Source organism: Thunnus albacares, chromosome 21 (assembly GCF_914725855.1).
Source record: "Thunnus albacares chromosome 21, fThuAlb1.1, whole genome shotgun sequence".
In the NCBI taxonomy this organism is placed as follows: Eukaryota; Metazoa; Chordata; class Actinopteri; order Scombriformes; family Scombridae; genus Thunnus; species Thunnus albacares.
Genome location: NC_058126.1, coordinates 15405499 through 15426110, shown reverse-complemented (window position 1 = coordinate 15426110; position 20612 = coordinate 15405499). Strand labels below are relative to the sequence as shown.

At 40.4% G+C, this 20612-nt stretch overlaps 1 protein-coding gene across 1 annotated transcript in view; it reads right to left on the bottom strand.

Moving 5' to 3' along the window:
* The window catches only part of sema5a (sema domain, seven thrombospondin repeats (type 1 and type 1-like), transmembrane domain (TM) and short cytoplasmic domain, (semaphorin) 5A), a 124064-nt gene that overhangs the window by 84074 nt on the left and 19378 nt on the right, over window positions 1-20612 (bottom strand). Inside the window, exon 2 of the mRNA XM_044340182.1 lies at window positions 6442-6653. Coding sequence (XP_044196117.1) covers window positions 6442-6589 — 148 coding nt within the window. The 5' untranslated portion in view covers window positions 6590-6653. The remainder of the gene's footprint in view (window positions 1-6441; window positions 6654-20612) is intronic.

Genomic DNA, 20612 nt, shown 5'->3' with positions numbered 1-20612 from the left:
GCAGTTCTGTCAGCCAAGTGTTATGCCAAGTCAGAAAGCCACCATCCCCAGTGGGGTCAAACCCATGTGAGGCACACCCTTCCACAGTCAGGCCACAATCACACAGAGAGAAAGAAACGCTGTCACTGGAACACACTCAGACAAAACTTGACCTTGGCTTCCCATGATAGTTCATAACCACTCTTTGTGCTCTGTATTGTTTAAGTCCTGTTTTTTTTTTTTTAGTTTTGGAGCTGTTTCAATGAGCCTAACAGCCTCAATAGAGTAGTTAAAGGTCCAGTGACACAGGCTACTGAAGGACAGCAACATGTTCTGCTGTTTATTTCCTATAACCTTTACCCTAATGAAAAATCTCATTTAAGTTTTCGGACCTCAAGCAAGAAGAAATGCCAAAGACCTTTGATTTGTGAAATTATTGTTTTTTTCAGTTAATTGTCTAATTTCTAAAATGTCAGAAAATTGTGAAAAATACCCATTTCAATGACTCAGAGCCCAAGGTAATGTTGTCAAATTGCTTGTCCCATGAAACAGTCCAAAAGATCAAACTATTCAATTTACAAAGATACAAAACAGAGAAAAGCAAATTCCTCACATTTGAGAAGCTGGAACCAGAAAGTGTTTGCCATTTTATGCTTGATAAATGACTTAAATGAAACCAGGTCAAAACCTATTTTATGGCTGGACTATGTATGGTCAATGTGTGAAACTGTGGCCAATTTGTTACAGCGATAGTCAGCGGTTGTGTCTATAATGTGAATTCCTGGGTATTAAATGTCCATCTGCAATTTTCTGTAGTGGTCCCAGTAATATTTATTGTTAAAGTGTACTGAAGTAGCATCACATTACATGGTTAAGCTACATTTCAGTCAAAAAAAATAAAAAGAGGTTATAAATGCAGTTGCAATAACAATACTTTCCACTCATATCTTGGGATGTTTGATTTGAAAGAGAACTTATTTTAATTCTAATTATAACTATTCTAGTAACCTATTAACTCCCCCTGCTCTTTCATCTGTTTCACTCTGCAGATGTCTCTCATTTTTCACTCTGCATTGAGTGTTTTGTCAGAGTGATGGTTATTTGGGGTGCTTTGACTGTCTGCTCTCCCTCATGCCTCTATGTGCTTTTTTTCTGTCTCTTTCGTGGTCGATGATCATGGAGGCTGTGGTGGAAATTGTAAATTAAAGTTTTGACAGCATTTTGGGTACAAATTCAGGAGGCTCATCTCTGCCCAGTTACCGAAGTTACAGTCAAATCAAGCACACCTGCAAAGCAGCCGCCCCAGGCTACATGAATTGCATGTTTTACCTGCAAGACTCATGTTTTAATGCTGTTGTTCATCATTTGTGATGTGAAGACGTAAGAGAAATAAACAGTTTGCATAATAGGCTATTAGTTCAGTTATAAAATCCAAATGCTGAGGGGTCAATCACCTTGTACAGTAGAGGAGGAGACGGTACAGATGCTGGTATGTGTCTGTTTAAACAGGAGTTTAGCCTACTCTTCTGAAGCTGAGAGCGTCAGAGCTCAGAGCAAGAAACACAGTCACTCTGCGTCACACTGCTGTCCTTCACTTCCATCATCTTGCACCAATTCATTTTAAAAAAGCAATGGCCAATGGGGAAACTCCAACACCACCAGCTGACCAATGGTGTAACTTCTTTAATCACTCAGTCACTCACTCACGGACAACCACAGCAGCCATGGACCAACCACAGGCTGGTCCATGGCTGCCAAAAATCGGTCAATAATCAAAATTGTTGTTGATTAATTTTTTGTAATATGACTAACTGTTTAGTCACAGTTTTCTTTTACAGCATTAGCTTGCTCTTGCAGCTAGGAGAAAGTTAGCAAAGTTTAGCATAAAAACTGGAAACGGGGAAACAGCTAGTCAACCTCTGTCCGCCTAGCCTTCTAAAGCTCACAAATGAACACGTTATATCTTATTTGCTACTATAGGCTATACAAACTTGTATAAAGACAACAGTTTGTGGTTTTAATGTGTTATGTGGTGAGCTTTAAAGATATTGGTTGGTGGATTTTGTTACCTTTGGACCGAGCTAGGCTAGCTGTTTCCCCCTGTTTCTAATACTCTTTATGTTAAGCTAAGCTAACTGGCTACTGGCTGCAGCTTCATACTTAGCATACAGACATAAGAGTGGTATCAATCTTCTTATCTAAATCAGAAACATCAGGCACCGCTAGTGATTTTCACTAGTCACACATGAAGCTACATTCAGGACCATTTCCATCTTACACCTTTTCACATATGCCATGGCAATGCCAGAATAGATGGGGCAAGGGACAGTCCAGCAGATGGTAGCCATGAAACACTTATGGATGCCAACTGCCATAAAACTCAACAGAAGAAGAAAATGGGGCAAGGCCAGATGTACATGTACGCGGCAGAAGACGTCTCTTGTTATTTTGGCGGGTGAGGAGCTGTTTTTGTCCAGTACTGATGTTCTTGTAAAGTATTTAATATTCAACAAGTTGCAAGACAATTCACCTGCGAAAGTATTGGCAAGGCAACCGCAAACAAGTTGCGGATTCAAATACATCATCAGTGGAATCTTGTGATTGGTTTCTAACGTAACCCTTTAGGTGCAGCCGTACTGGCATTTTCCCTGAAATGTTACTAGGTCTTGAAGTGGGAAACTGGCGGTATAGATTTCCCTGAATATCGATACCTGCTCCCATTCACACATGATCCTATGTAAGAAATGTTTCTGAACATTTCAGGGATAGACTGCATATGTGAAAGGGGCTTAAGACTCAGCCCACAGCTCTAAATGTATGTTTGTGTATGTCCAAAAGGATAAGGTTCGCTTTAGCAGAGTGTGAATGTTGTGTTGTTGTGATTCACAGGGGTATATTTAATGTGTTTGTAGTCCTCCCAGCCTGGCTGAAGAGGAGCCATGGCAGCCTGGCACTGCACATTCTCAACAACCAGGGATTACACTACATTACATGGAGCACAATGCCTCACAAAAGAGAATGATAATAGGTTTAACGAGATGTTTCTCTTCACTCACACACTGTTTGTGCGTATGTGTATGCTTGCATATGCATATATGTGTTGGCATATTCTGTAATGACTCACAGCTTTTTTGCGTTTATTGCAAAAAAAGCGAGGGCTATAATTTGGCAGTCTGAAAAAGCTTTGTATACTGTACAACTTGGAACAATGAGATGTGTTTGAACCGCACAAAGACTACCATCAGGCCATGAAAGGAAAGTTATTAAAAAACAGAGGGGAAAATAACTGTGAAGGCAAAGATAAATGGACATCTTCATGAGACCATGGGAAGCAGCTGCTCTGTAAAGGTGCTGATTCTTACACATGGTGAGAATAAATAATATTGGGAGGGAAGTAAACAATGTATAATGATAAAACCTCTATTAAAAGGAAACTTCATGTACTTTCACATGACAGCAAAAAAAAACCTTTGGCTGTGCAAAGTCTGTAGAGCTTTAGCATTATAACCAGAGCAATAAAGCTGATGTATAGACAGTAAATAACTTTCTCAGCAACTTTGGGTGAACTTTTTGAGGTCAAGAGACTTTACAATGCAATGGAATTAACATGCATGCTGCACTGGTTTCTGCATTAATGCAATTCTAGTACTTCTAGAAGCAGTTGTTTTCTTCACTCAAGCACATAAAAGTACTTCAAACAAAGAAAAGAAAAAGTTGATCATTGCCTTCAACGGCTTCCCTATTCTCTATTCCGTAACTTTAACTACCAGAACTTGAATAAAAAAACATACATGGAAACACATTGCTCTAGAAATGAACAACTATGTCGTACGCTGGTGCAGTGACAACTGGAGAAAATAACTGCCCCATCAGTATGTAAATTACAGGCTCAATGCTAAATGTGCCCTCAAGCTTCAAGCTTGTGAGACACAAGAGAGAGCCTGTATGTGTGAACAGGAGTTAATGTAGCAATAACTGATCAAGCCAAACTTTAACGCAAAGTGAAATCTGTCTGTCATGCATCTAAAGGGACAATGAAAAAAAGTTACAACATATTTTCCCACAGAACTTGCCAGCCAACACTTTTCATATGGACTACTTCTCTGGTAGAAAATAGTTGAAACTGTGGAAACTGTTCACAGCAAAGCCTGTGGACTATTTTAATATATGGCCAAATAAAACCAAGATTGCACTGAAGGTAAGTGAGTATGTTTTTTTGTAATTTGGGTAAACTTCACCTTTCCATTTACCATACATCATCTACTATTATCTAATATATTTCCACTAGTGCTCTAGAGACTATTATCTACTTCCCTGCAGTAAGAAACTGTATCATTGTATCATCATAGCGGATCATTCAGACACTGAACCACAGACAGAGAGAAGTCTCTGAGTTTCTCTCCCTTTCTTTTCTCCTCTTCTGTACAGTAGGCTTTGTGTTAGTGAACCATGCCTGATTGCTAACTGAAATGTCGACCCTCTTTATTAATGTTCCTATATTTCAAACAAAGCATTAAGCCAGTGGAGCTTAATGGGCCATTCTGGTACATTAGAGAAAGCAAACGCATTGACCACAGCTGACCCAAGAACTGGTGTATGATCCCCCCCTTGCGCAGAGAGCACAAGGCGGGAACGCATCACGTTAGCTGGGTAGTTAGTCATCATCACTGCACTCAATTGGCGCAGAGGGAAGAGTGCCACCTCAGCTAACAATGAAGTGACAAAGGCTGGGAAGAAAATTGGAGTGAGAGAGAGAAAAAGGGTTGAAGAGGGAGAGTAGTACACAAAATGTTAGTTTTGGTATGCATGTGGCTCTTTGCACACATGCAGTGACCTTGGTCTTCCAGTCAATTTCTTCCTAGACAGAATGCTATGTGATTATCTGACTAGAACTCTGCTGGACTGAAAACAGCTCAATGACATTTTGCTACTCCGCAGTGGGCAGACAGAACTGCATTGATCGCTATTGATACTTTCATTCAACACAGCATTTCATTACAGTTTAGTTGTTCAATAGCAATGTAAGATCAAGGGGAAAGGCAATGAAATCTGACGCAGAATACATACTTCATCTAAAAACTGCACAGTCATGTAGTTAACACATATAAGGAAGATTGTGTCTGCTTGTGCATGAAGAAAAGAACAGGGAGCAAATAAAGGATGGGAAGGAAAGAGGAAAACGAAAAAGGAAAGTAAGGAATGATGTAAATTATTTTGATCACAAAGAAGCAACCAGAAAAGTCTACAATTCACTTATTTTGAGTTGAACAAGTATGTCAGCCTAATGTCACCTGGATTTTGTGTTTTCAAGGATCAAATATAAGACGGTCCTTTCTAGAAATTACTTTTACTCCACATCACCTTTTCTTCTTGCTAGAAAATACAGTATACATTAGGGATAGGAAGATTCACCGATTTGCATCAGTGCACCAGCATAAACGTTCATGATGCACTTGCCCGATTAAAAAAAAGATTAAAAAAACGATTAAAAAAAACGTGCCCGCAATGCATCTAACATCTTTGCATCGGCAAAATCCGACTTATTTATATATAATTATTCGTAGGGGCCCTATGCCTTTATTATTTAGAAATGTGACCAATAACTTGTGACCAATAATTTGATATTTAGATTGATTTCTCTTCTCTAAACTGTTTAAACGCTGGCATGCTACAGCTGTGGTGTGCTGACAAAACGTTCTGGGTGGAACCCGTGCTGTAAAATTATTGTTCCACACATCGGAGTAAGTGGATTATTAAACTATTTTGACAGTAATTGTTTGGTTCACGGAGCATATGCATGTAAACTAGAGACAGAGAACACTACATTACAAAGGGAAAAGGCCTGTTTGTGATAGGTCCAAGTGTTCTTTTAGAGGTCAAAAAGAAGCAGCATAAATGACATGCTTACTGAGTTGCAGTAGAGCAACAAATATGTAAAAAAATGGCATTTTTTTAGTTAATTTATGATTTGCTGTATGCTTAAGAAATAAAATCAAACTCTCTGACCCATACTGAATTGCACAGCATCATTCTTTTGAATCGCATTGCATTGCAATAGGGGTGAATCGTATCATATCACATTGGTAGTTGCTTCATATATATCTTTAATATATCAGATCACTGGCAATGCATCAAGATGCATATCACATCGCCCTCAGTGATGTAGATGCACATCCCTAGTATTTATGTGTCCTAGCAACAGTCATAATGGTGATGAAACGATCAAGAAACTGACCATATAAGGTCTACAAATCTAACTGCAGCGAAGGTAGGAAAGGAGAGGTCAATGTGATGTGATTAGAGTGAAGGAATTAAGTGTTGGAGAAATAGATGGAGAGATAGAAAAGGGTATAAATAACTACATGCAGCATACAGAAAATATGCACATAATTTCAGAGGGAAAACTTGATGAGCCCTATCAGTGGTCTCAGTCTGGTGTGTGTGTGTTTGTTTGAAACCTACCTGAGTGTGGGACGAGTGGGTGCTCTGTCTTGTGACAGGGTGATTCAGGCAGCAGCACCGGCCCTCTCCTACTGGCCACGCCTCCAGGCCGCAGGACCAGCATGCACTGCAGCAGCAGCAGTGCATGCTGGGTAACAGGGCGTCCCATGGGGGCCTAGGCTTGGCTCACTTCTCCTCAGGCCTCAGGGGCCAAGAGCATTGGAGAGACACACCTGGAGAAATACAACAAGAGACAGAGAGTGAAGACGACAGTTTGGGGTTTAAACAAAGGCTTATTTCATATTTAATTTTAATCCAGCCGCTGAAAAGCTTGCTACAGTGTAGCACCTCTGTATTGCCACAATCACCAAGGATTCAGGGCGGGAGATGAAAAGCAGTAAAAATAAATCCTCACAAGCAGGGAACAAGGGAGAGAGGTGCTAAGAAGAGAGAGTGTGACAGATTGAGAGGAGGGGGGGAGTTTTATGCTGAGCAACAACAGCCTGCATGCTCCCCACATGCACCCAGAGACCTCACACCTCTCACCTCTGACACCTTGCGCATGAATCAGACATGGTTCTGCATTACCTCGAACACCTACCGTATGTACATGTGCGTGTGTGTCCTCCGGTATCTGAGATATTGTGCATGTACATGTCTTTTCATGTTCTGACAGGAGCTTTGTCATATTTGATCAAGGGCAGAAATAGTTGGATGTTTGCTGTGTGTGTATGTGTGTATTCATTATTAGGAGTGTATACGTGCCTGATATACTGTATGTATGGAGCTGCGCAGAACTCCTCGTGGGTCAATTAAATCCTATAGCTGATGTAAATCTGATATGTTTTTATTCAGAACAAAACCCTCAAATTGTTCAATGTGATTATTATATAATGCTTATGGCAGATTCATGCCTCCTAGAAAAGTCATTGATGCAAGAAAAAGAAAGCAGTTTGCGCAACTCAATTGTTCATGATTTCTTTCTTTGTGGGGGTGAATTGATGAGCAGTCTAGACCATCTACATCATTACTTTTTAATCATTTATATGATGCTATTACCAAGAATGATTCACGCTGTGCGCAACAGAAGAATAAGCCTCCCTGACAGTATGCTTCATTTTGAGCAGCAGTGTGGTGGAGTGAGTAAAGATACTAAAGATCCGGGCTGTGAAGTGGCAGTAATGAGAAGCGCTTTGCCTTCCTTAAAGTGTTTTTAATAAAAGAAAATGTGTTCTGTAGCTGAACCTGTGGAGCATTCTTATTATTTTGTTGCATCTGTTGTCCAGTCAGTGGAAAAAAAAACTGCTTTGTATAGAGTAAAAACAGAGCAATCCTCCCTCCATGACCGACTTGATTTAGTGTGAATGGTAGGTGCACAGTTGCAAATAAGCAGAAACTATTAATACAGTGTTTGTTGTCGGAAGGCATCAAATGTGGAAAAAATGTATGCTGCAAAAAAGAAAAAAAAAAGAAGAAGAAGAAGATTTGCTCTCCTCAGACAAACCTTATGTCTTTCTCTCTAAAGTATAGTGCTGGAAAGCTTGGAGTGCGATTGAACATAAGGCACCTCTCTTGTCCTGCTTTCGAATAAAAACCCTAATGCTGCGACTGCGGTGGTTTTATTCCATTTTCTCCTTGAATGGAAAGTTTACTCTGCCTTTACTGTGTATAAATAAGCCTCATGACCTTGGGGCCTGTACGGAATTCATTCGGAGTCCACTGTATAAATGCACAGGCAGTGTGGGTATGTGGTTTTCCTTCACCCACAAAGTAATGTAAAACACCTGTCATCCACAGTGGGGGAAAGCAAGTGACAGCCACTGCCAGTTGCCTCTCTGTTCCTTTTCCCTTTCGTCTCGTTGGTTCACACGTCAACTTCTGAACTCTTTCGCTGTTTCGCTTTAGTCAACCTTTCGTTTTACATGTCACTTTTCTTTGTCTGCTAGTTTCCTTGACAGTCTTTAACTATTTTTTCCTCGCCAAACAGCTATTTTACCTGTTGCAGCTGAAAGCCAGTGAGTCATTTTCCCTAGGTAGCCTGCTCGCTGGGACGTTCTTCTTGTCATTTTTAATATAGTCCTATAGACTTTTAAGTGTGCATTCACTTAGTCGAAATATTTCATAAGAGATTAAGCTGACATAGGAAAGTAGAGTATTGATGTTTCTGCAGTTTTGTGTGCATTGAATGATATATTGAGTGATTTGAAAGGGCTGTGGTATTCACATGGATCCTTGCGTGCATATGTGTCTCCAACCAACCAATACCCATTCACACCCACACGCACGAAGAGGGTTAGCAGACAGGAGTACGAGTCAAGGCCAGTGAGTTGAACAATCTTTGTTAACCTTGCTCCCTTTGTTACAACCCTGCACGTAACCTCCTGTCAGTTTTAACATGCCTGCACACACACATGCATGTTCAGGATACAAGGATCTTTGTTTCTATTCTCTCTTATCTGTTCCTTAATCGCTCATGCTTTCTCCTTACTGAACACATTTCTAATTGATGATGAATGAAGAAGGAACCAAATAATGACCAGCAGTGTTTTATGCAAGCAGCAGTGAAAACTAAACATACCCAGTGTGTTGAATTGAAATTGAAATGTTCTCTTTTCATGCTAGACTCAAAATGCAAATGAACCCTTATTGTGTTTACCTACTTTCCATATCTGGACTTACTGTATTTGCATCAAAATGAACCCTAATGAAAACCTGCCATTACATGGCGAAACAATTAATACCTTTAAAACCCTAGATAGTGCAAATATTTTTCAGCATTTGAAGCCTGAATCTGATTTATTCCCATGTAGCCATGACTTGATTTAAAACTAAACCGTCTGAACTGCTGTTTCATTCCCCTGAAGTGATCTCTGGTGGATCCTATTTTCTCTTTAGCTCACCACAAGCCACCGACTGGTCCTGTGGGAGAATACTGCAAGAGCTTTCTGTGCTGTTCAGTGGTCTAAACTCTAAATCATCTCCAGGGCATCAGCACAAGCTTCCACCACCTCCTCGTCACCCTCCTCCTCCTCCTGCTCCCACTCCTACTCCTTTTTCTGACTTTCTTTCACACCTACAGACACGCAAGAACACACGTACTGTACAAGTGCGTTTACAGCAAACTCGCACACACACAAACACACACACACACTGAAATCACTTTGGGACCTGTGATGGATTACAACACTGGTACATTCAGTGCATGGAGCAGGGGGAGCCCTAGCCAAGCAAAAACTAAACATGGGGTACACAATGTTGTCATCTCAAATGCATAAAGAGCAGATGATACAGCATAACACAGTATTCCAGACAGGATAAATTCTGATGTCTTTTTTCTAACTTTGGGAATGCACACAGACACAGAGATGCAGACAATCAAAATTAAAGCTGCACAACTCTTCATAAATATACCATGCTTTATTCCCTAAATGCTTTTGGCTAACTTGCATCTATCAGGATGATATCTGAGGTTGTTTCTGCTTCCTTTAGTTATAGTACAAATTACAAATTCTGTACTCGTTAAACATCAAATTACAAAACACTAAATACTGAAAGTCTAATTTCTTATAAATCTACCGGCTCAACATGTTCCTCCTTGAACTTAAACTCATATAATTCACAAAAAGTCCTGTTTTTTGATGACTTTGATGAAATTTACAAATTATCTAAAATGTTGAATGGCTTGAATCTCTGATGTCCTCACAAAACCTATTGTTAAAGGGGATGTATCATGCACATTTCCAGGTCTATAATTATTATTATTATTCATTTATATTTATATTCTGGGGCTCTGCAATATCTTTGCATGATTTACAATTTAAAAAATGCTTATGTATCTTATACTGGCGCTTTATACAGCCCCTCAGTTCAGCCTCTATCTGTAGGAGGCTGTTTTACCTCCTGTCCCTTGAAGGCCCCCCTCCTGAGAAGCCCCCTCTGTTTTGATTGGTTAGACCCCAGAGGCTGTGTCTCAGCTAGCTTCTGGCAACTACGTAAACAAAAACTAGTAGGTAGATTTCACTTCTTTTTTTCATTCTTTAATCGAAACGTTAGCTTCTCAAATACATCTGTACATGTTCGAGTTCGAATCAGATCCAAAATATGCTAGTGGACAACACAGACAACCCATGGAACAACCTTAGCAACAACCTTAGCAACAAAGGCTATGGAGTGGATGGTCGTTTGTTGGCATGCACGAACAATCTGACATCATCACTGAGAGGAAGTAGAGGTAACATTGCAAATGAAGCATTCAGAGCAATCCTAAGCGTGGGCTTTTAACGTTCAGGGAACATTTTTACATATGTTCACCTCATGTTTTGGAACTTTGACCATGTTCAACATAGACGTACATTATAAGAGTATATAAATAACAGAAAAGCATGAAAAGCATATGTCCCCTTCAAAGACTGCATGTTACTTATCAACCTCAAAAAAATGATGAATATGCAAAGGAATGGTCCGCTTGCAGTTAAATGTATACAGATGAATAATAAATGGACTCAGACAGTCAATAGCTGTTTGTTTCACAGTTTTCGACAGTTACATAATGACACCTTCAGCTGCATATAGAGAGCTGCAAGGCAGACACACACACACACACACACACACACACACACACACACACACACACACTCCTCTGTATCTTTGCATTTTGGAAGTTGAGGTGTCAGCTAACTAATCAATTAAAGTCTTCCTGCAGTAACGAGTGGAGAGAGGATCATATTAACACCACTATTGATTTTGTCTGAGGGGCACTTCATAATGGTTGAATTACACTATACATAATGAATAGGCTCCCAAATAAACGTCGGCTTTGTATTTGTCACGCTGACACAGTTATACGCACACACGCACACACACATAGGCCAACATACAAACACGTTTGTCAAATGTGAGTGGTGCACTGATGATCCATCTGTCCAAACACAGTCAGGGGAGTGTGAGATCTCTCACTTTCTCTTTCTCCTCTCTTTCTCTCTCTCACTCTGCTCTCTCTGGCCAGAAAGGGCACACACACACACACCAGTAAAATCAACCCAGACTTTGTTTTAGGCCAAAAGCACACACAGACACGACTGAGGTGCTTTATATAGCTGCAGGTTTGTGAGGCTTATATGTGCACGTGTTTCTTTGGATGCGACTGACTGGGGTTTTGCCTGTTTATCACTCTGTCTATCAAGCCTGTTATTGCCAGTTTTTGTTTGTTGTTCTTTGTCTCTGTCTGCCAATTGGTATCTGTGATTTTGGTGTCTTGTGTTTAGACCAAAGCACACATGGATATGAAGGAGACATTTGCTCTTCACTTTGCTGTCTGTTAGTCTGTCTGAAAAGCACAGCTGACTATCGTATTTTCTGAATGTCAGACTAACTTATTAATAACTGATTCTGCTTAACTAAATTACTGATTTTTGGGATCAATTTAATGTCCAGATGAGTGCCTGACTTAAGGCTAACTGACTGAACAACTGGTTCACCGACTGTGTAACCGACACACTAGATGACCTAATGTCAGACAGGTCGAATGACAAATTATTTAAAAATAACGAACCAGGTGACTGACTGACAGACTGATGAGGTGCCTGACTGAGTGAATGACTGCTGCATAAAACACAACATGACAGACTCAGTGGCTAACTGAGTGACTTTTAACTGTCTTCTGGCTCTCATTACGATATATATATATTTTTTGCTGCCTAGTCAGGTTTCTCTAACTTCTATCGCTATCCATCCCTTGTTCTTCTCTGTTTCTACCTTTCATTGACCTTTTCTGTCACTGTTTATGCTTGTATCTTCAGTCCACTTCAGTCTGCTGGGTGTCTCACAAGCTCAGCGGAGGATGACAGAAAGAATGACGGAGTGATGATATCACCATCAAAGGCTCATCGCTGCACAGCAGGACCCTTTCCGCTCTACGACCCCCAGATCAGAGGGCAGATTAATTCCGTGCGAGGAAATGTTTGTGTCTCTCCAAGAGTGGGATTGAAAAACGCACTTGGATCAGATGGCTTGTTTGTTTCAAAACCTTATCTGTGGTGAACAGTGTGGCTTTTGAAGCACAAATCAAATGTTCACATGTGCAGTTTGTCTTTTTTGCTCTTTCACAATCTCTCTCTCTCTCTCTCTCTCTCTCTCTCTCACACACACACACACACGCACACACACACACACACACACACACACACACACACACACACACACACACACACACACACACACACACACACACAATGCTGACTTAACAGCTCTTCCAGTTTTCTCCCCAGCCTGAATGCATTTTGGGCTCCAGCTTCCTTTTTCCCAACTGCTATTTCTCTGCTATTGGACTGAGTCCTGCTTGTGTGTGTGTGTGAGAAAGAAACAGAAACAAGACCTATGGGCCTATGTGAGCATGTTATTATATATTACATCCTGTATATATATATATATATATATGAATATATTACTTTTTGCCTTATTGCTCACCCATTTTCTTATTTCTCCTTAATGTAGAACACTTTAAACTATATTCTTTGCATAATAAAATGAATTTGACATTATATTATCATTATTCTTATGATTTGATGATTATTATTCATTTTCTGGCAATTCTTACACGTTTATTTTTGGTGTTATGAATCCTACTTGTTGAAAAGTGATTATTTGGACATACAGTATAAGGTTTATGTTCCTGTGCCATGGACAATTCTTTAGAGTAATGCTATATCTTTTCCTTGACATAATCTGACTCTGAGGCTGAACTTGTGTTGAACCTGTTCCACAAAGAACTCTAAATTGGAATAAAGATTAAACAAAACAAATATCAGGTTCCCCTGTTGGAGCGATGCTCTGAGATTCCAATCTGTTGTTGGGTTTGGGAATGCTGCGCAAGCAAAAGTGGTATGGTTTGGAAAACAGAACTGTGATTTGCTGTTTATTTTCTGCTCTCAGAATATGGAGTGAAGGGACTCAGTTGATAAAACACAAGGCCCTGGGGACGAGGAGCCGGAGAGAGCTTCTCTGGTGGCCGACTGGAACTAACACTGCGGGTACTCAACTTAGTTTCAGTGCTCCAAGTTTGTTTGGCCAAACTTCTACCGAAACTTTTTTTTTATTTTTTTTTTTACAGTAAATAATCTTGGGATCGATTTAAGATAATGTCACCTTCCTCTGCTCTTGAGTAATGGTTGTACTCACCTCAGACTCTCTGTTTTTTTGTTATTCTTTTAAAAAATTTGTACAAGTGGAAAAACACAATGACCCATAAACACACCAAAGGCTGTGTACTGTACTGAGGTGGAAGGCTTTTTTTTTGACCAGCCCTGATGATTGGCCTGACCACAACCATAGCTTGGGTGCAGTTAAATCTGGGACTTACATCACACACATTTGAATCCACACAAACAACAAGCCACAGAAACACACACTAACTCTCTCCACTGTCTTGCTCACACACACCCAGCAATTTCATCTGAGTCCCACCCTAACTCTCCAGAGGTTCCCAAATTATGCTGTTATTTTTACTCAACTTGCTTACCCTCTCGCACTCATGCTGATGCATTATCACGTGCCTGGATGCGGTCTACGTGTGTGTCTACATAACACAATTCCAGACAAGGCAAAGCTTCAATAACATGCAATATGTGGCAGAAAGAGTGACATCACGCCTGAAAAAGAGAGAAACATCCGTATCTGCGTGAAAAGCTCTCACGCGCCACTAGACAGCAATTACCAGCATGACCTGGCCCTGTCTCGCTGTTTCCATGATTGCTGGAGGTAGTTCAATATGACCCGTGACTTAAAACCATTACAGAAAGCCTGGCAGGTTAGCCCTTTGAATACAGAGCAGGGCTTTTAAAAATGTTCACTTCCAAATTTAGGTCAAGGTAAGGCAGAGTCAGGCCTTGTAGCCTACACAGCCAACTTCATAATTACAGAGAATTAATCATCTCTGAGGTTGGCTGGTTTCTTCTCAGCTTTTGATAAAGGTACTATGAGGTTTCTTTTAGGAACTGTGTCTAGTTATTCTTAAAGTTTTCTAAGAGAAGAAAAAAACAGAAAACAAAGCTACATGTGGCATAGACAGAGGAGTGAAACAATCAGCTTCATAAGGCTCTATGGACAGCACACACACTGCCTTTCAGTGCCAATTAACATTATCCCACAAGGCCTGAACCCTCTGAATCTCTACCTCTTCATCCAAGCCGTTGCTGCTACTGCTGAGAGATGTCTATTTAATACAGTGTCAACTTGTGAAAAATCCTGTGGCCGACCCAGGCACTGATCGGCTGCTGAGACAGCGGCTCTGACACATAGCCCAGACCCTCAGGCTACTGTCTGAGCTGTTCTCAGTGTCAAGAAAGCGCTGTTCACAGGGTGCAAGTTGTCACAACAACCTCGCAGCACTGGAGTGGCTTAAATCTCACAGAAGAAACCGAGAGTTTGTCACTGCTGTCCCAGAACTACATCTCACTGGGAGTTGATATTTCCATAACAACCTTAGCAAGGTACTACAAAGTTACCTCTCTGACAGGAAAGCAAGTGTTGGGTTGCTACTAGTCCTCTTATACAAAGTTTCGGAGCACTTTTTTAATGCCATTGTCATCAATGATTTTGAGTTAACAGCTAGAACTGAAGATTAACACCGACCCCCAAAACCCTATACTGATTTGCAAGCATAAGATCACTATTTTTTTCACCCTGGAGATGATCAAAACAATCGCGTGGAGGATTGATTTTTTTCTCAACATTTAACTGCTTGGATGTTGTATTGGCATCAAAGATTTCTTCCACTTCAAAGCCTTCTCTTCTCTGTGTGGTGTATTAGCGGGGCCAGCCCACATAAGAGGAGTGGCGTCATCTGATGACTGATCAAGGCAGCGGTGCGAAGATGGCCACCACGCTCCAAGACCTACAACAAAATAACTCACCACACATCCAGTGAACACAAACATTAAACTCACGCACTCATACTGGCACATACACGCTCACCTGGGACTGCAGTGATAAGGGGCATAAAGCCCACCACTGTGGAATGGTGACATTTTTAAAGCTTTAATTACATGCTTGGCTAACGGGTAGCCGACTGTCTCACTGGGCGCAAAATTACACTATCACTGTCTACAGCTGTGCACAGGTGCAAGTCTAAAACTGACTTTCTAGTCACACAACCGAATCTGCCTCCTACACCTCCAAGGTGAGGAAGCAAAGTGAGGGCGCTCGCTGCTATGCCAAAATCAAGGGTCACTATTAAGTACAAGACCAGTTCATTGATCTGTACCTCCAAAAGGGCACAGTCTCGCCTCACAGATGAATGAAATGCTACCTTGATGCTAACCAGGCTCTGAATGAAAAGAAAATTACATTTATCCAAGGATGAATTCCTCTCATTCAGTTGAAAATGTGAAATCAGTGAGTGGAAATTTTCTTTTTTGTTCTGCCTAGAATACCGCAGTTTTGAATCATCCAATTACTAATATTGTAATCAATCATATCAGCTTTAGAGGTAACAGAATATGACTGAGGGAATGATGGATGAAATCTCTTACAGATAGATTACACTGCAGGGGAGGTTGAGTCTCTTTATATTTATCTCTTTGGTTATACTTGCTGTAAATGTACAGATTTTTCAGCTACATACTGTTGGACCTCCTATAGCAGGGAAAAGTACTCATGTACTTCACTTTAGCATAATTTTAGGCTACTAATTTCCAAATGGTGATATTTTTCATACTTGTACTTGACTACACTTCATAAGCTACTGTGGGCTAAATACTGTATTTTTTACTCTTTTGTATTTACTTTACAGACCCATTAAAAGTGGCTATAATATATATATATATATATTTAAAGTGGATCAAACGAATATGCAGGGCAGGAATTATACCACCGCCAAACGGCAGTGCTGTGGATGCCCCGGAGTGTGGACGTAATGCCCCCTCTAAAATTAACTACCCACACGGCCAGTTGGCATGTCCTGTTTTGAACTGGCCGCTGTGCCCTTAAAAGAAAGCTGCACATTTCCTCATTTAAAACTACATGCGATGCAGCAAATAAACAGACTCAGTGTTTCCCAGTGTCTCCATCATCAGTAGTAGTGCAAGATTTCTCCCACTCCCGCATATATATGTGTAACATTAACGTAAACACTAACAGCTAATCTGTTCGGTAACATTAGCTAACAATTAACGTTATGCGATAAGCACAAGCAGCTGTACAGTGTAAGTATTAATACACGTTGTCTTTTAAAGCATACTGGTCACACACTCTCCTACCAGGCTCTTGGTAGCAGTCAAAATGATTTTCTCCAGCAGTTAGCATTTATAAGACTGCCTGTTTGTCTTTTTGAGCTCCTTATCATCTGTGTCAGTGGTATTTGGCAGCTTGACATATTCCATTTCTGCAGTAGAGACATCAGAAGACGCTTTGGACACATTTTCATTTGTCATGAATTTATTTCCTCTGTTGCACAAAACCATGTTACATGAGCCTTCAGAAACTCCTGCTGGTTAAACTGGACACTCACTGTAAACAGAATTTAAGACACTCGCTTACCTAGAAACATTAAGTCTACAAACAACCCGTAATGCAACACTCTGTGTAGGATCACATCTGATGTTGTGAACACGTAATTGTCTAGCCATTAGCAGAGTGTGTATACAAATTAACCTGTAGACTGACATTTGTAACCGGTCAAATAATCTCAGTGGTTAACTGTTGACATCCCTGACCAGGATATTGCTCCATAGTGTTAGCTAACTACAAACTAGGGGTGTAAGGTGTAATGGTACACAAAACTCACAATTTTGGGGTCTCAGTTCGGTACAATTTTGGTACAACAAGAAAAAAAAAGAAAGGTAGAAAATAACATTTTGGTCTTTTATTTTGAAAAATGTAAACATCAAACAATGGCTCATTGGCCAAAACTATTACTGAATAGTTAACTTATGATACAGTTCAGTGGTGCACTGTCAAAACGTTGCAGGTGGAACTCATGCTATAGAATTATGGTTCCGCATGTCAGAGTAAGTAGATTATTAAACTATTTTGACAGTAAAGTAATTGTTTGGGTCACATATTCTTTATAGGACTGCATACACTGAACTGTAACATCCGAACTGTGACAGCTTGAGGCGAATACATGTATTGTTACACCCCTGGGTAGTATACTCAATGCAACGAAAACGTAGCATATGCAGATATTAGTAGTGTGTCATCAGATTTGCCTGTGCAATATTCCACATTTATCATATAACAATAATTATATATGTATATAGACAAATATATAACAAGACTAGCAAGACTAGTTTGCTTGGTCTAGCAAAGAGGTTGACCACCTGACAAATTATTATAAGATATAGCTACCAATAGCTACTGGGATAAACAAAAGTGCTATCTTCTTCCTCTTTTGGTCATGCAATGGTTGACGCACTTCCTTTGTGCTGTAAATCTAGCCTTCACTTTCCTGGGAGATCGTACCAGTGGCAGAATTGCAGTGAAAGTGAAGCTTATAGGGAACCAATCTAAATGCCGACTGTGTCATTATTCTATAGACATAACACTGTGCAATCCACATATACTTCATTATGATAAGTTAAAGCAAAAAAACATATATTTTCACTTTAAAATTTGTAATTTTGTATTTTTCCTTTAATGGAGTTTTATTCAATTTGGGTTTTATACCTTTACTTTACAAAAGGAGATGACTTCTTTTTTAAACTACTGGGCTAGATCTAACAAAGTTTGTGAACTACATGGCCTTCCATAGTTTTTTCACCACTTAGCCTAATGTTCAAGCTGCACAACAATATCTACAGCTAAGGACATGTTTTAGCACAAACGTGTTTTAGCATAGTTATTCTTATTTTAACTGATGCTTCCCTTCAGTGGGCACTTCACTTCACTTCAAGGGGCACATGTTTCTTGCAATCAACACATCCAAGATAACAAGCCTAACAGGCTGCCAACTCCTACAGCTCAGTAATTATATGCCTGAAAAACAACAACAACCACCTCTTTGGCAGAAAAAAACTCCCATACACACATATACTTCAACCCACATAAAGGACCTACAGATGGGGAGGGAGCCATAAGGAAGCTGCCTTGAGATGAGTTGTCTGACTGTATCAGAAGAAATGTGGCAGGAGGGATGGTAAATTAGCTCTTGGCTCCACTGGAACCAATTAATTACCAGAGTGTGTGCATATGTGCATGTCTGTGTGTGTCTGTTGAGTGCCTGGCCTTTGTAATTTGTCCCGTTAATGCCAGAGACGGGCACAATAGCAGAAAGTTATACCATTAATGAGAGAGAGAGAAATAGGTTTGGTTAACAACAGCTGTTTTAACACAGAAAGGGTATAGCAGAAGTGGTCTAAGTGTGTTTGTGTGATTGCATGTGTGTGCCTGCCTGAGTCTCCGTCTCCACGAACATGTCTCCCAAAGGTAAACTGGAACAACAGAGGAGCAGAGTTGGAGACAGAGCCTGCAGGCATCCGATGTGATCGTGTCTCTGCTAGACCAAGCAAACAGATGTAGGCCTATTTCCCTGTGTGTCTCGCCTCTCTCTGTTTCCTTCTCTTTTCTTTTTCTATGTACTAGTGAGGCATCTGACGGACTGAGTTTCACAGAGAGCTGAATGGACTAGTCCACTCTGACAGCTAGCCTCTTAAAAAAAAACAGAGACGCCTGAGACTTGCAGCCACTTTCAAACAACCTGCACACCTTAGCCTCAGGCAATTTGTGTCTCTGGATCTATTAAGGCCATGTTAAGGCAACGACGTCAGCCTAACTATGGAATGTACTACTTCAGTAATTCTGCTTCTTCTTCCTCTTTTCTGTTAATTTCTACCAGAGTAGGGCCTAAGGGTAAGGGCTCTAATTGGGCATTTGATTCCCAGTTGGAGTCCAGAAGAAGACTTTATTAGTCAGTGGTACAATTAGGAGCCGCAGAACTTGAAATGAGCCTGTCCTTCCAAGAAAAATGACACAATAGGTCGTAATGCCAGTCGCCAAAAACAACCTATAGTTACGTTTGAGTGACAGACACTCTCTAGCGGCCGTAGTAATTATGACAAAGAGAAGTGGTGCAGTTCAAATGACGTCAAATTTCCATATTCGGAGGTGGCGGGTTGGGTGGCTGGTTAGATCCTAACTTGCAAAAAGTGGACTTAGTGGACTTTGCTGCAGGAGATCGCTGCTTGCTTCCCGCTATCAACTGCGAATGTCATGTTCCCAACTGCGAGTTGGGACATTTCTTTGAAAACCGTAACTGCAATTGTTGTGGTGTTTACTGTTGCCATGATGATGAAGGTTGCCTAAATTTAAGGGAGTAGTAACTTTAACTCACACCATGTTTCAAGTGATCATTTTAACCCAGACCATGATCTTTCCCACCCTACCCAAGTGATTTTTGTGCCTAAACCACAGCGTTGTCACACCATAAAACATCATTATTTTTAACAGTGATGTGTAACGGTTTTGGAAGGCTCAGACAAATGATTTTGTCCTGCCGATTACTGCCGATATAAGCACCTGATTAGAAAATGCTCTTATGGGTCGTTCTAGAGTGCATGGTCAAATGACCTATGTGGTCGTTTCATTTGGACTTCTTGCTGGAAACATATTGATTCTGCATTCATATATATCACATGCATACTTTACATACAGACTTTATGCATAGTAAAAGAAAAACCTTAGAGATTTATGTTGCGTCAACACTAAACTGAATGCTAACTAGTTTTACATGCTGTGTTGGAGGAGGTTTGAAAATGCACAGAGGGGTTTTATGTTTATTCAGGTGTATCTAAAACACGCACGCACACATCTGCTGTCCAAATTGCTACACCAACAGAATTTTTCAGGGTTACTGAAAAAGAGTGTTAAAATAAACATATTTACTGTAAATATATTAATTTAGCTGGTGTGTCTTTTGAGACCCTATTTGAATAAAGTCAGACGCTCCTCTTGAGGTCATAGGACGCCCATATTAAAAATGGCTAGTTAATAAGCTTATTTACATCCTGTGAAGATGGGAGTGAGTGAATCAAATGATTTGTGCTACGTCTTTGAAATTCAACACATTAAAGAGGCTAACTTTTAACATCAGGGCTCAGTGATTAGGATTCTGCTGGGAGGCGGTAATTGCATTTCCTTCTGTGTGATCCAGTGTATTTTCCCCATGAGAGAGGCCAGGCTGTTTTTGAAGAAGCACAACA